This window comes from Microcebus murinus, chromosome 1 (genome assembly GCF_040939455.1).
Source record: "Microcebus murinus isolate Inina chromosome 1, M.murinus_Inina_mat1.0, whole genome shotgun sequence".
In the NCBI taxonomy this organism is placed as follows: domain Eukaryota; kingdom Metazoa; phylum Chordata; class Mammalia; order Primates; family Cheirogaleidae; genus Microcebus; species Microcebus murinus.
In genome coordinates, this window is record NC_134104.1 from 54,930,647 (window position 1) to 54,945,943 (window position 15,297).

Genomic DNA, 15,297 nt, shown 5'->3' on the forward strand with positions numbered 1-15,297 from the left:
TTACGACTGTATTTAAAACTGACAACCCTCTCTCTTCACTCCTTTACTACTGTTCAGTCCTCCTTCTCCACCTTGTTTTTCTCTTCAGTATTGCCATGTGACCTACTACGTATTTTATTTATTTGCTTATCTGTTTTTACTCTTATTAGAACATAACTCTGAAGCAGTCAGGATTTTTTGTCTGCTTTAATCACTGCTATATTCCCACCATCTGCAATGATGTTTTTAATCTATAATAGGTGTTATTACGCTTTTGTTTCATGATAAATCTGAGAAGAAAACAATCAGGAAATAATTTAAAAGTACAGAATCTGCTTTTAGGTAACTTTATTTTGTTTGATGAGGGAACTGATGTAATACAAGTGATAAACTTTACACATTTTTTAATCACCATCTATTAAGTCTTATAAGAAGGAAATCAAATTTTTAATAAATATGAAAAATCACAATTAATTACTTCTAAGTACTTCAGAAGAAGATAGTGTTATATGTAATCAAGAATTAGACTTTACTTTTATGTCCAGACTCTTTTTCATTGTTATATGTACCCTTTTTTCACTAGGAAAAAAAGTTGACTTCAATATTAAAATTGATATTTTAAAATTTTAGATATGATTTTAATAATATGTATAAAAGAAATGTATCTTATGATTAGAGACTGAGAGTTCTACTCAGAACAGAGTAGAGAGCTTCTAGATAGCTGAACACACAGGGAGGTTCCTGGAAGGTGGCATGCCCCTTCAATCATACCTTGCCCTAGGCATCTCTTTATTGATATCATTTGTTATTTCCTTTATAATAAACCTATACATGTAAGCATGTCTTCCCCAGCACATTAACTGAACCCAAAGAGGAGGTGGGGGGACTACCCTTCAGAATGGAGTTAGCAACTCTAAGGGAAATTGTTCTTGATTTTATTACACATTTTCTGACATTGATAAATATAAGATTTTTGGATTGAAGTCATTGATTCAAGATTTCAATATTCAATTGAATTATACTCTTAGTATAGTAACATTGTAGAGGGATGTGATAGCTCTTTGTCTAATACTGCCTGACTGCTTGAAATTGTGTTTTGTGGTTTGCTTTTGGTGTGTATTTTCCCCCTAACTGGTATCTATTACTTCTTTTTGAAAATAGAAAAGCAGATTTTATATATCAAATAAGTCTCCCCATTCCTAAAACTCTTATTCCTGCCCAAACTTGAATTTGGGGTCATACTGATTTTAGGATCCATGCATAGCGTTAAACTTTAAGAATTTGCACTTAGCAATCCTTAAATTTCAAAATGCATGATTTTGTTTATTTAAATAACCCTATAAAGTCTAAAATAAAAATAAGTCGATCAATTTAAATTTTTTTAACACAGTAATTATTAAGCCAAAATATACCTTATAGCTGCAGAGGCCTTACCTGACTATTTGTTTTCCTTTTTGACAGAACTCATTAGTTATAAAAAGAAACTTAAGAAGTTCTTCATTTGGGTGAGGAGAACTTAGAGTCATTATATCCTCATTTATCACACATTCATTCAGCAAAGTATATGAAAACTAATGTTTGAAAAAATAAGGAATGCTATTGGGAAGGATTTTAAATCATGATAAATAAGTAGCTATTGATGATTAAAAAATAGACCTGTTTCCTTACAGGAATTGTGACTCTCTTTCTAAATTAGAAAACAAATGTTTTATATGCATTGTCATATGCCTATTGCTTAAAATACAAAATAATAAAGTATTAACAATAGTCTCTCTTTCATGGAATGGCAGTTCTAGTAAAATTATGCTATTTTTAACACTGATTAAGGATGGGGATGGTGGGTTGAAACATTCTAGATCCACTAACCAAATTAAATAGCATAAGATTTTTAAATTTCTGGTTAGATTTTTCTGAAAGCTATATTTTGTTAATTTGAGGGAAATGAGTAATAAACATCTATTTGTGTACATATGAAGAACTTTGCAAGTAGATATAAGAAATGTCAGGGTTTTTTCTTTTTCTTTTTTTGTTTTTATTTTGAGGGTACTTGGTAAAAACATTCACTTGTATCTTATACTTGGTAAAAGTTCGGATGTATTCACTGTTCTGAGAACTAGCATGTCAAGCAAGAGCTACCAAAACCTTTAAAAACCTTACAGGCACGAAAGCGTGTAAATTATAAATTTACTTAAATGATTTGTACTTTTATTTAAATGTGTTGATACCATTTTATTGTAATACTTTTTTCTTTGGGAATCATTACAAAGATGACCTTCAATACTTAAAACTTGACTTTCCCCTTACTCCTGCTCTCTCAGAAAATACATGAATTGTCTTACAAATGATTTAATTTTTACTCTATTTCTTTAGTAGCTAATTCTGTGCAGTTGAATTACATGAAGATTTACTACTTTTACGCTCTACACACGATCCTTCTATTCCACAATTGTTTTTTTGAGATTGAATTTGTTCAGTTAGTGAATAGGTTCTCATAAATTAAAACTTCCTTAATTTACTTACATTTACTATGATAGCTAATATTCACTTCAAAGTAGTTGACAGGATTACCTGTTGTGTTACTTTGAACTCACAGGAAATTAGTTATACTATACTTGTTAAACTTTATACTGTACTTGCTAAATTTTTACCATATTCTATATGTATGGCATTCCGTGATGAAACCTGTTTCAGTAAGTATTTTTCTTTAGCTTGTAATATTAGAATAACTTACCCCATGTAGATTTAGTATTTTTCTAACAATCATTTTTTAAAAGCTCTATCAGTACCACTCATTTAAAAATTAATTATAGGAGGTTACCATTTGGGTCATTTTTTTTCATATATGAAGAAATTCAAGATCTTTAAACTTAAAGTTTCTTCAAATTCTAGAACTTTGTGTAACATGACCTACAAATACTACTTAATTGATAATTAACTAATCTTTAATTTTTACTATTTATATTTAGTTGCTTTTTAATATTAATGGCTACTCTGTAATCTAATGTCAATACACAGGTTCATTTGCATCTAATATTTAAATATTAGAATGTTCTCTCTAAAATATTAGTTACTCTTTGAGACTCCATTGTAAAGCAATGACATTAAATTTTGCAGATATAGTTGAAATCCTTAATTTTCTAAATGTTCGGTTATCTTACCCATGGGGTATTAGATAAGATGATGACATTTTTTATTACTTTAATATATTTTTACTTTATTAGTTTCATTTGATAATATAATAGCCCATTTGGCTAACAGTTTAAACATATGCTTTTTATTTTTTAATTACTAAATAATGATATTTACTATATATCTCCTTTCTAAATATTTTTTGAGTTTTTTAATATAAGGAAAATATTTTTGAGAGAATTATTAAACCAACAGCTTATACTGTGTCCACTTAACAAGAATCTATAGTTTTTCATTCTTTTAAAGATTAGTCCAGATCTTATAAAAATAAACCATAGTAGGTAAAAATGGATATTAAGAAAACTTTAATTTTTTTCATTCTTAAATTTTATTTTCTTTTGCTACTGGCTAAGAAAATATACATTTGACTTTGATTTAATTTTTTATGATAATTCTTAAGCCAGCTATGTATAGGACACTTAAGTAATACTCTTCATTAAAAATATAAGTACCTATTTTCTGGAGTGTAATATCACTATTAAACTTGGAATAGAAGAAATTAGGATTTAAACTATAGGTTTTGTTCCTTTCTCTTTATTGGTAACTGACTTAGTGTCAGTTTTTTCTTTAAGATATCTAAGTGCCACTACCGTCTAATTGTAATAAAATTAAGAATGAAAAACTATTGTTACTATGAATATATATTCATTAACTGTGCTGTCTTTTCAACTTGCTGCTGAATCAGCCTGCATTGACATTCTTTGCCTTTCTGTGTCTTGTCTATCTTTACTGTTTCCATTAGATCCTCCTACTACTACCACCCTTCAGCCTACAATTCAGTGGCATCCCTCAACTGCTGACATCGAGGATCTAGCAACAGAACCTAAAAAATTGCCCTTCCCATTGTCAACTTTGGCAACAATTAAGGATGACACAATTGGCACGATCATTGCTAGTGTAGTGGGTGGGGCTCTCTTCGTAGTACTTGTAAGTGTTTTGGCTGGAATATTCTGCTATAGGAGAAGACGGACGTTTCGTGGAGACTACTTTGCCAAGAACTACATTCCACCATCAGATATGCAAAAAGAATCACAAATAGATGTTCTTCAACAAGAGGAGCTTGATTCTTATCCAGACAGTGTAAAAAAAGAAATCAAAAATCCAGTGAACAATCTAATACGTAAAGACTATTTAGAAGAGCCTGAAAAAACTCAATGGAACAATGTAGAAAATCTCAATAGGTTTGAAAGACCAATGGATTATTATGAAGATCTAAAAATGGGAATGAAGTTCGTCAATGATGAACATTATGACGAAAATGAAGATGACTTAGTTTCACATGTAGATGGTTCCGTAATTTCCAGGAGGGAGTGGTATGTCTAGCAACCATTAAATGTGACTTAACTATGTACAATGTTTCATTCATACTAGTTGATCATTTTCAGATTGTTCATACTTTTTCTTGAGGAAGAATAAGCTTTTTCAAGTTGATTTTCAAGCTTTTTATATTCTAATCTGACAAATGAAAATGTAAAATCTGGGTTCAGTGTATCTAAGCTGCTTTACAATTTTTTTCAATGCTGTACTACTGTCTCAAGATTTAAATTTAATGCAGAGTACTTTATTGGTCTGAGGCACACACAGGTAAGAAGAAATGTCAACATCAAGTGTGTATGACTTTTTTGGTACAAAAATTAAAAAAAGAAAAAGGAAACTACCTTGGCATTGTGTATTAAATGTTTACCTAAGACTATAATCTTAAGTATAATGTTTGTTAAAATATACCTCTCAAAATGTATCACCACTAAATGATAGTGCATCAAAATTGACTATAACACTAATTCAAGAAATGTTTATATATATTTTTAGTATACAAAAAATATTTAGCCTGATGGAACATCTTTCCTTTTCAAACATTATTTTCTAAGTTTCTATACAAGTGGAATCCTTACCTCTGCATTTTAATGAGCCTTGCCATAATTACTGTAGAGTGGCTTTTCAAAGATATTTTGTTGCACTAAAACTGTGGTAGTAAACTCAGTGAACATTATGCGTGGAAGAGCATTATTAGCTGGTCAATATTTTTGTCTAAAATACCTACAAAAATAATAAAATACATGCCTTTTAAACATGATAATTACTATAATTTTTTTCATCTCTGGAAAAACATTCTTACATTGTCATGTGAACATGGATTTTGATTCATTAGTGGTAGTCTTATTTTAATGCTTTATGTCCTAACTATACACTTAGTAATGAAAAGATGATACACAGTTAAATGCAGTGCAAAGAGGGCATTTCAGTGTATTGGAGTACTAGTTTTAGAAATGAGATGTTTCAACCAAGAATCTATAGAAAGAATTTTCTGCACCATCTTGTTTTAGTCATTTAATGTTGATGTTCAAACGGGTAAATGTACAGAAAAAATATTTAGAATAAACTTGGAAATTTGGGATTTAACTAGAAAAATCTGAATTATAGAACCAACCAGTAACACTTGCTGATGGATATTGGCAGTTCATCTCCTTTTTCCTCCTAAATGTATGTATGTATTTCAAGATTTTTGTTTTTCCAATTAAAACTGGAAACATACCATGAGGTTTTTTGTTTTTGTTTTTTTACCTAATTAAGTATATCCTTTCCAGAATCATGTATCTGAGAAAGAAATGTTATCTAAATCTTCAAATGTGGATCTTCTTTGTAAGGTAATTAAATTGCTCCTACAGTGGAGTCCTATAAAATTGTAATAATGACAACTATTTTGAAGCCTAAAGAATGTTTTTTATTGATGATTCATTTGATAAAAGGACTGTTATGCCAGGGTAATGAAGTGGAAGTTAGTAGGAGAATCATAAATAAATTATTTTTTAAATAAAAAGACAAAGTAGGTACTTTTTTTAACCCTCCCAATTACCCCCTTCCAATCCACATCACAGCAAAAAAATGATTTAGAGGGCAAAATTCTAACATTGTCTTAGTATATTGCAAGTAGTGAAAACTTCATTCTAAGGGATGTAAACTAGTTCTCTTTATTTTAATTAGCAGTATTTTGTGAAAATTAGAAACCTATTTTATTTCTCTTTCCATATAGTTAGTGTAAGACTGTAATATCAGGTTAAGGATATAATTAAGTAAAGTTCACTGATATCTTGTTAAAAGTGTTTGGCTTTTATAACCACTGACATACAAATACTAAGACTCTTTATTCCAAGTCATTGGAATAAAACTTTTGATAATACACTGTGTTTGAAGTGACTTTTATTTTGTCTTTAAATGTCAGCAATGATATGCCCATAAGAAAAATGGTTCTAAAATTTCTCACCATGAAAGATGTAAATTTGTGCCTTTTTTGATCAAAATTTCATCATTTAAAATTAATAGTTTGAAATGCTGTATAAATCTAAAGAGAATAATCACATTTAGGATTCTGTATAAATCTTGAGTATAATCTGAAGGCAATTAGCAACATATTTCAAGAACTATATTTCAAAAATATAAATACAGACTTACTAATTATAAAATTCCATTTACATTGTGGCCATTTTGTGGATAGGTTATTTTATTTTATATTATTTTTGGTGGGAGAGGGTGACCTGGAAAACTACAAATGCATATTTCACATATTCTGTATCTTTAATCATTTGGCAAGGTAAAAGGTTTTCAAATTTTAAGAATCTGATACTAGTACTTAAGATTTTTGGAAGCATTGCACTGTTGTTTATTAGAACTTTATGGATGTTTATTGTACATAAAGACTTGTTTGTAAACATAGTCATATTAAATAAACATTTTGTTAACTTAGTTTTTGAATACCAGTGATGTGTACAGCTAGTTGGCAGGTATATATATGAAAATCCTACTGTCTTGGAAAAGATGAAAGGATATTTTTACTCTTTTTTGGCCATATTTAAATTTATTTATTTCATATAGGTTTGAACTGTTTTTGCATTTTTGTATTCACTTGAGAGTTTCCTTTCATACTGTTTAAAATATTTCAATAATACAATGAAGATGAATGCAACTTTTACTTTTCCTGCCATTTTTATTAAAATATATTAAACCTTAATAAGGGTAGGAGTTAACTTTAAAAGTGATATTTAAGAAATACTTTGTAGCTGAAAGATTTAGTATTTTACCATGTGCCTAATAATGTTCTATTTGATAAGTCTAATATTAAAGAAACCATTAAGATTTTTCACTAATATATATATATTGCTTCTGACAGCCAAATACAGGAAAGTTTTAGAAGGAAACTATGGGTAAATATTTTGCATTAAGGGGCTATAGGAAGTACAATATGTAAATGCAAAAATTGAGAGATGTAGTCATTTTATATGTGAAAATATCTGATTTGAGTTTGATTTTGTTTTTGGTAAATACTGCTAAAACAAAGTATATGGACAAGTAAGAAGTTGTTAATGTGTGGAGTAATCAATGTAAAATATAAGAAAGGAAGAAATGCTACTCATATTGAATTTTTAATTCTAATAGGAGAGTAGATTACAGATTGAATTGTCTTTCCTGTTTACTTGTTAATTAGAAATGCACCGACCTGATAAAGCTTCTTTCTCAAATTTTTGGTAATTTGGGTTTGGGTTTCATTTAAGTTTGTACCAGTGATAATTTTTTTTTTTTTTTACTAAGTTATTATGTATTAGGCGTTAGCCCCAATAGCCATGCAATGAATCTTTAAATAAAAATTTTTAAAAATTCTTTAGAAGTATATTTCTACAGTAAGTCCATGCTGTGTATTACCTTTTTTGTCCTCATTATGGTATTTGCTAGAGTTGCATGCGTGTGTGTTTATATGTGTGTGTAACCTAGTTTTCTTTATTATAATTATCAAAATTTAATTAATAGTTGGTGGGAATTGGAAAGCTGTTTTATATTCTCTTCCCAAAACAAAGTATATTATCAGGTTAAGAATAATTGGCATGTTGGCCATTATAAAATTTGATTATAATTAACCATTTATTTCTATTTCATATATGTTAATACATCTTAAATAACACTCTCAATAGTCATGAATTAATCTTGTCTCTATCGTCCTAGCAGTTAAAGCCTATTATAAATGCTTTTGCTGTTACTTTGGCATAAGTCAAATTTTATGTATTTGCTTTCAGTTCGAAATTAAGACATTTCATAAGATATTTCTTAAGTTGCCATTTAATGTTTTTACTTATTTGTGAGCTGCTTTGATTAGAAATGCCATTGTTTTGAATCGTTTGTAACTACTTTGTTACGCATCACCCCGTTGCCTATTTCAGACATTTTTAGTTGTGATACATTTTCCATACTTTATTTTATTTTAGAACAGTGATTTTGTTCTTGTTTGGTTTTTGTTTTCAATAATATACAATTTACCTGAGTTATTTGGTTTCCTTCTTAGTGTACCAATAAAAATATAGGCATGAAAGAGACTTTGAATAGTGTACATAGTATACCAACTTCTCTATATTTTTTTAATGCTTTCTGTGTATATATTTGTTTTCTTCTATATTCCAATCAGCTGCCTTTTTTTGAAAAAAAAAAAAAAAGAAATATCTATCTACTTTGACTTGACTACTTTTACTTGAGTAGTGATAGGTTTCCCTCAAGAGCTTTAAACTAAACATTTACAAAAGTGTTTGCCTTACATGCCCTCAGGCATCATTTTTTCCCTCAAACTTTGGTAATAGTTATTTATGTTCATTTCAATTTAGAATCCTAAAACATGATTCAATTTGGGGCTAAGTTTTGTTTCACTTGCTTTTGGTTAATAGCTGCTGTTCATTCTGGCTGGGCAATATGGATGAAGCAGACTGAAAGTGACCTTTAGGACAATAACTTAAAAATATGAGTATTCCTCAAAACTTGTAATTCAAAGCCTCAGTTCCTTACGTGTATAATACTTCTATAGACATGATAATTAATTGGACAGTCTCAGTTATGAGAAATACCCCAGGGAAAACCTAATCATGAAGGGACAGTTTTGTCGAAAAGCCAGGTGTAACTAGATCTAGATGCCTAGCCCATTCCTTTTTCCAAAAAAAAACACCCTTTATATTATGGAAAATTATACCACAAATAGTACAGAAAAATTAACCTCCATGTACCAGCTTCAATTATTATTAATTTATGGTCAATCTTATTTCATTCAAACACTACCCCACATAATCCCTCCTGACATACTTCATCTGTAAATAAATCAGTATGTAGCTCTAGAAGATAGGGACCATTTAAAAAACTAACCACAGTATTATTATTACACCATAAATTAATAATAATTCATTAATTTCAAGTATCCAGTGAGTATTCACATTACTAATTATATATATTTTACAGCTTTAATCAGGACCCAAATATGATCCATGGTGATTGCTAGAATTATCTTTTAATCTTTGTCTCCCTGCCCCCACCCCAATTTTCCCTTGCAATTTATTTGTTGAAGAAACTGCTTGGTTAGTCCTGTAGTTTCCCAGTTTGAATTGTTCCAGTTGTTTCCCAAATGCATCCCTCTGTGTTTTCTCTAAACTTGGTAGTAAGATCTAGAGCCTTGGTTAGATTCAGGTTTGATTTTGGGGGGGTAAGATTACTTCATACATATTGGTGGTATTTTCTTCCATCAGAAGTCACATAATGCCTTTATATTTGTATATATATTTATATATATAGCCATTTGGTGCTCAATGCCTAGATCTATTAACAGAGAATCTACTCAGTGTCTAGATATATTAATATAAGCTGTTCTTTTACTATACCATATGTTTAGATGTCTGAATAATTATGTCCATGCTGCACCCTTTACTTGTAATTCCCCTCCGTCTACCACACTGGGACACCGGTCTGTATTTAATCTCCAGCTCTAATGGTAGATTTATGAAATTTTCTTTCCCCTTTAGAATTAATAACTGCTACCTATAACAACTTATAATTACTATAACTGCACATTTTATTCTTTTTTTTTTACCTATCCTCTCTAGATCAGTGAAAACTCTTTGTACCTATCAGTTAAAAATTAGTATGTGCTCCAGTTATATGTGTGCTACCAAAGCAGTTTGCTACATGCATTATAAAATATTCAAAAATTGAAATTTTGTCTGATATAAAATATTTTAAACATGTTAATATTTTTTGTCACTAAATACAGAAACTATAGTATTTCAGGAAATAATATGATTGTATTTCATTTTAAAAGTTAACCTTTTTTTCTTACTAAAACATTTTTGGGAAAACCAAATGATTGTGCTCCATGTATTTTTTAATATTGATTTTATACTTTTTGATTCATTGAGTCAGAGGTCTCATTCCATGTTCAGTTAATGTCGATACTTGACTTTTAGATGTGGTAAGTAAAACACCATTTCTCAAAAACAGGTAGATGCAAATCGAAGAAGTATCGTTTGGGCCCTTAAGAGTTTTCAGCCCAGCTACCATTTTTACAGCTTGTCTTCACGTTGAAGATATTTGGCTTTTCAATGACTTGCTAGTAACAATAACCTCACCTTCACAGTAGCTAGTATTTCAGCACAGTATAGGTTTACTTGTGAGGTTTATTGTTAGTAAGTAAATGCAAATCTATATTTTAGCTGATCTGATATATATGAATTTTTTTGGCTGACTTGTCACATCTCATTACATTGCCATGGTTTTACTTCATATTGTAACTAACTGGTAAGTTTTGTGTGTTTTGAGTAAGATACTCACATTGCCAGTTTTTGTTATTTGTGCCCACACTGATGTTATGTTCATTCTGCCAGTTCATTGTAGGAATGATATTTACTATGAATAAATGCTTATGAGTGTATAACATATAGATTAGCACTGACACCTCCACTGGGTCCATGTGTCAGGTCTTCACCTATTACTTGGGGCAGTCATGCAATTTCTCCTTTATATTTTTGACTGTTAGTTAAATTTAGATAAGTGAACATTCATCTGAGTTCTCATAAATCATAGTATGTCACAAGATGTTGATTATATTAAGAAGGAACAACCAAGTAAAAGTGTAACTATCTATTTGATTTTGTTCTGGAACTATGCCACTCCGCTCTCCCCATATGATACCATGGGTGCCCTGTGTGGTAGGTAAACATCTGATACCTGGACAATTGGACCTACCAATGCCAATTCATGTATTAAATATTAGTAAACATTTATTTTTATTAAATGTCTTTTTTATAGATAAGTGGCAATATCTCTATGCTTTATTGGATGATATATATTTCATAGATTCTGTCACCCCATTTTAGGTGTTTATACTGTGAGGACAGGGACTATGTAAAATTTATTCTTACCTTCTTAGTATTTAATACTTAGCACAAGGCCTGGCACATACTAGGTTCTTGGCAATTTGTTGGATGAGAGGCTGAGGAGACTGACCTAACCCAAATAGAGCACTTGTATTAAAAAGTAGTGAGAGAGAAATATTTGGATATGGGCTAAGATGTTCATATTGAGAAGATAAAACATTAAAGGGGATGTTGAAAAATGAAGAATGGAATTCTTTATGGGGAAAAATTTGTGATACAGCAATATATAGTATGGGAACAAATAAAAGGTGGGAAGATAAGTTTATAGGCCATCATATTAACCTGTGAATCATGATATCTCATCACTGAAGTTTTGGCAAAAGCGCTGAAGAGAAGAAAAAAAGGGTATAGTCTCAGTTTTAATGTGAGTTAGATGTGCACATATTAATATGTTTGAATAGTTTTCATATTTTTAAAATTCATTTGTGTCAGAATGATAAACTTTAGTTTATTATCTGTAATATTAACATATACATTTTTTCCCAAAAGTTCTTGTATCTGTATCAATTTTTTTGTTGTAGTTTGTAACTGGTTGCATTTTGAACATTTTCCCCAGAAGACATATGTATAATATCTTTAATTTGGGGCAGCGTACTTGTTTTATGTATTAGAGAATGCTAGTTTTTGGTTTTTGGAGGTGAGTTTCTAATGAATGTGGGTTACCACAGCTGCTTTGATAACAAGAAGCTGTTCTTTTTAGAGATACATGCACTATTCTTTTAATGGTGAATATTATAGCACTTTTGTCTTTTTGTTTTCTGTTGCTTGTAAGCATATCATTAGATTTAGTAGAACATCTCTTTAGGGTGATAGTAGTGATGCTTTGTGTCAGTCACTTAGTAAACTACCTAATGTTTAAAAATGTCATATGTTTATACATTTGCTGACTTAATTTTTTTTCTTTTGTATTAGTTTTGTTGGAATTTAAAGTCTTTGTAGTATCCCAGACCTCCCTCCTGGGGGATGTGGGGGAGGCAGTGTTGTTAAATTCTCAATTTTTATCAAAGTACTTTCACTTGAATCCAAAAGATTTCAGCTTTTTCTTTGCATTTTATACTAATGTTCATCAATTGTTAATATCCTTAAATTATTAACACCTTAAATATATTACTACTTTCTCTTTTTTCTCAGAAGAATCAGAAAAGAAATGTGAAATCTATCCCATGTATGTATTTAGCATAATCAGTTTACCCAGTGAAGTAGGTAACTAGAAGTGGGTAAATGAATTCATACCTAGTTTTTCTTCTAGTTGCTCATTTCAGCACTTACCAGCCTGTCCTGATAGCAAGAATTGATATGTAAAAAAGAGAGGATTAATATGAGCAAAGAATGAGTGGAACCAGATGAAATAAAGATGCTCAAGTTAAGATAGAAGGATGTGTTGTGGTATACATGCAGTCAACTCTCAGTTATTAAATCCTTAGATGCTAGAAATTATGACTAATCTGATACAATTGGATAAGTAGATCATAATTAAAATATTTTAGATATACTATCTATTTAGACTTGAGAATTGAGGATATTAAAAATACTGTATTTTGAGTTGGGAATTAATTTAGAATATTAAAAGTCAATGAAATTATGTTCTTTTACTTACAGAGCACTACCAAATTTTGGATTATTGCTAAGATTAAATGAAAAACTTTCTTGGAGGAGATATGTCACTTGACATAGAATTTATAATGATCTGTAGATTCAGATTCTTTATTTGGGCTCATTCAAAGGATAACTTGAAGTTTTGAAAAGTGATTTTGGAAGTATTATAAATACTGTATTAACTTTGTCATTATGATTAAAATAAGAACACAACATTTAAATACTGTACACTTGGGCAAACATGATAGGGTTCCTTTAGCAAAAAAAAATAATCTCCATGAGAGGGAGATCTTTAGAATAACTAGTGTGAAATAAGTAGTGTACTCAACAATTGAGATTTTTTATTTATGCCAGTGATTAGGTATATTACTTTAGTCAAATCACATAATGTTAATAGTTGTCTATTGGCTTATTATTAAAGACTGAATAGAATCATCTATTTTAGAGCTGTGTACAGTGGTCAAAGCTATAATTTATATGATGGGAAAAATGATAATGTAGAATAGATTATCCATAAGTAATCCCAGATTTCTTCTTCACATTTACAAGTGCAGCATAATATTTGACCACACTAGATTTACACATCTTTTTCTCATCTAGCACATGCTCAAAAGGAGATACTAGGGATTAGAGAAATGAGCAACAGTAGGCTTGTATTAGCAAATGAGGGTGATGCCAAGAATGAAAGTGGGTTATAGTGTTTCAAAATGTATATTATTTTTACTATTCTTAGATTCTGTTCATTGTTAGAAAAGTTATCCAACTGGGTGATTTGTGCTTACTGATGTAAGAATTTTAATCTAGAATAATGCTAATAGAATGCCCCATTGATAAGTCAACCGAGCATTGTTGGTTTGCTGATGACATTTTTATATTTGGGAAGAAAGTAAAACATTCTTTTTACCAATTTAAAAACACCATGTGACCCACATTTTAATAAAAACAGTTGTGAAATACTTCTAATATGTATTATACAGAAATGCTGTGATGGTAAGTAGGTGAAACATATTTCAAAACTACCAGTGCTTTAATTCCATGCATTTGCTGTGTCTAGATTTCAACGATTACTGCAGTTACTTATGAGTATATGTGAATATGTCAATTTAAGTGAAAACTAAGATCTCTTAGTTACATACTGGGGGACCCAAATAGTGAATGTACATTAGATGTTAAAAAATACATTTTTCTTTTCCAAGGCGTAGAGTGGAGGCTTCTACTCTACCCAAACCTAACTTTATTTTACTCTGCGTTCTCTATTATTCATTAATTGAATGGTCTTAGGCAGATTATTTAACTTTAGAACAGCAGTACCTTTATTTATAGAATGTTATCTTTAATATCTTTCTTATTGGTTAGAAAGATAAAACAAGATCATGTATATGAAGGAACATTAGGACTTATTAATCACCCCACAAAATTTAGTTATTAGATTTAAGATATCTGAAATTATCAATACTTATACAGAGGCTTGATAGCTTTGCCGTATCCCTTAATACATATATTTGAAAATATATAGTTAATTATAATAATTTCAGTAGACTTTCTCACTTGGGAGTTATAAAATAGAGGGACTCAATTATCTAGAAAAATGTGAAATGCTAATTGCTTAATATGTTTTTTAAATTCTTTCTTACAAAGTTTGTGGTTACAGTCTGGGAAAGAGAAATTAGTATTCAGAAATGATATAGAGTGTCTATAGCCAGGAAATAGGAAAGGGTTTCTATTTAATTTTGTAGTAGAGAAGTTATTTTAGGTGTACGTTGTATTAAATGTGCATGAATTAAGGGAACCTTTGTCCAAGACCTATTTTAATATTTTTCTTTTAAAATATTAAAGTGTTAACAATGTTCAGTGTCACTCTTTGATATTTATTTGATCCGGGATTTGTTTTTCCCCTTGAAGGTTTTTGTTTTCATTAATAGAATTTTTTATTTTATCAGAATAAAAGCAGTAAATGTATTTATGGATCATTTCTATTAGAGAATGCTGATTTTTTTAACCATCTTTTAGATTAAGAACAGAAATTATTTACATCTTTTTCTCCATTTTCTTCTCCATTTCTCCTTTTCTTCTCCAGACATTCTTCGTCCATAGAGAATAGATTCATTGTTCATGTCTGACTGGGGTTATTTACATAATTTTAAAAAAACAAACCTGGGGTACTAACTAATATAAGTAAGAAAGAAGGATGTTAGCATAATGCTACTAAAACTAACGAATCAAACTTGGTGTCTTTAAGCTGGCTATTGAGTAACATACTTCAATTAAATAGTCTTTGCCCAATGTAGAAATTAAGGTATGC

General features: G+C 29.9%; 1 protein-coding gene across 3 annotated transcripts in view; it reads left to right on the forward strand.

The window, feature by feature from the left end:
- The window catches only part of NECTIN3 (nectin cell adhesion molecule 3), a 125,055-nt gene that overhangs the window by 57,393 nt on the left and 52,365 nt on the right, over positions 1–15,297 (forward strand). The window contains exon 6 of one of the 3 annotated variants that reach the window (XM_012787420.2): positions 3,911–6,346. The exons of the other annotated variants lie outside the window; for them this stretch is intronic. Within the exon in view, the coding sequence (XP_012642874.1) occupies positions 3,911–4,491 (581 nt within the window). The 3' untranslated portion in view covers positions 4,492–6,346. Of the gene's footprint in view, positions 1–3,910; positions 6,347–15,297 lie in introns of those variants that run through there. 3 annotated transcript variants of the gene reach the window in all.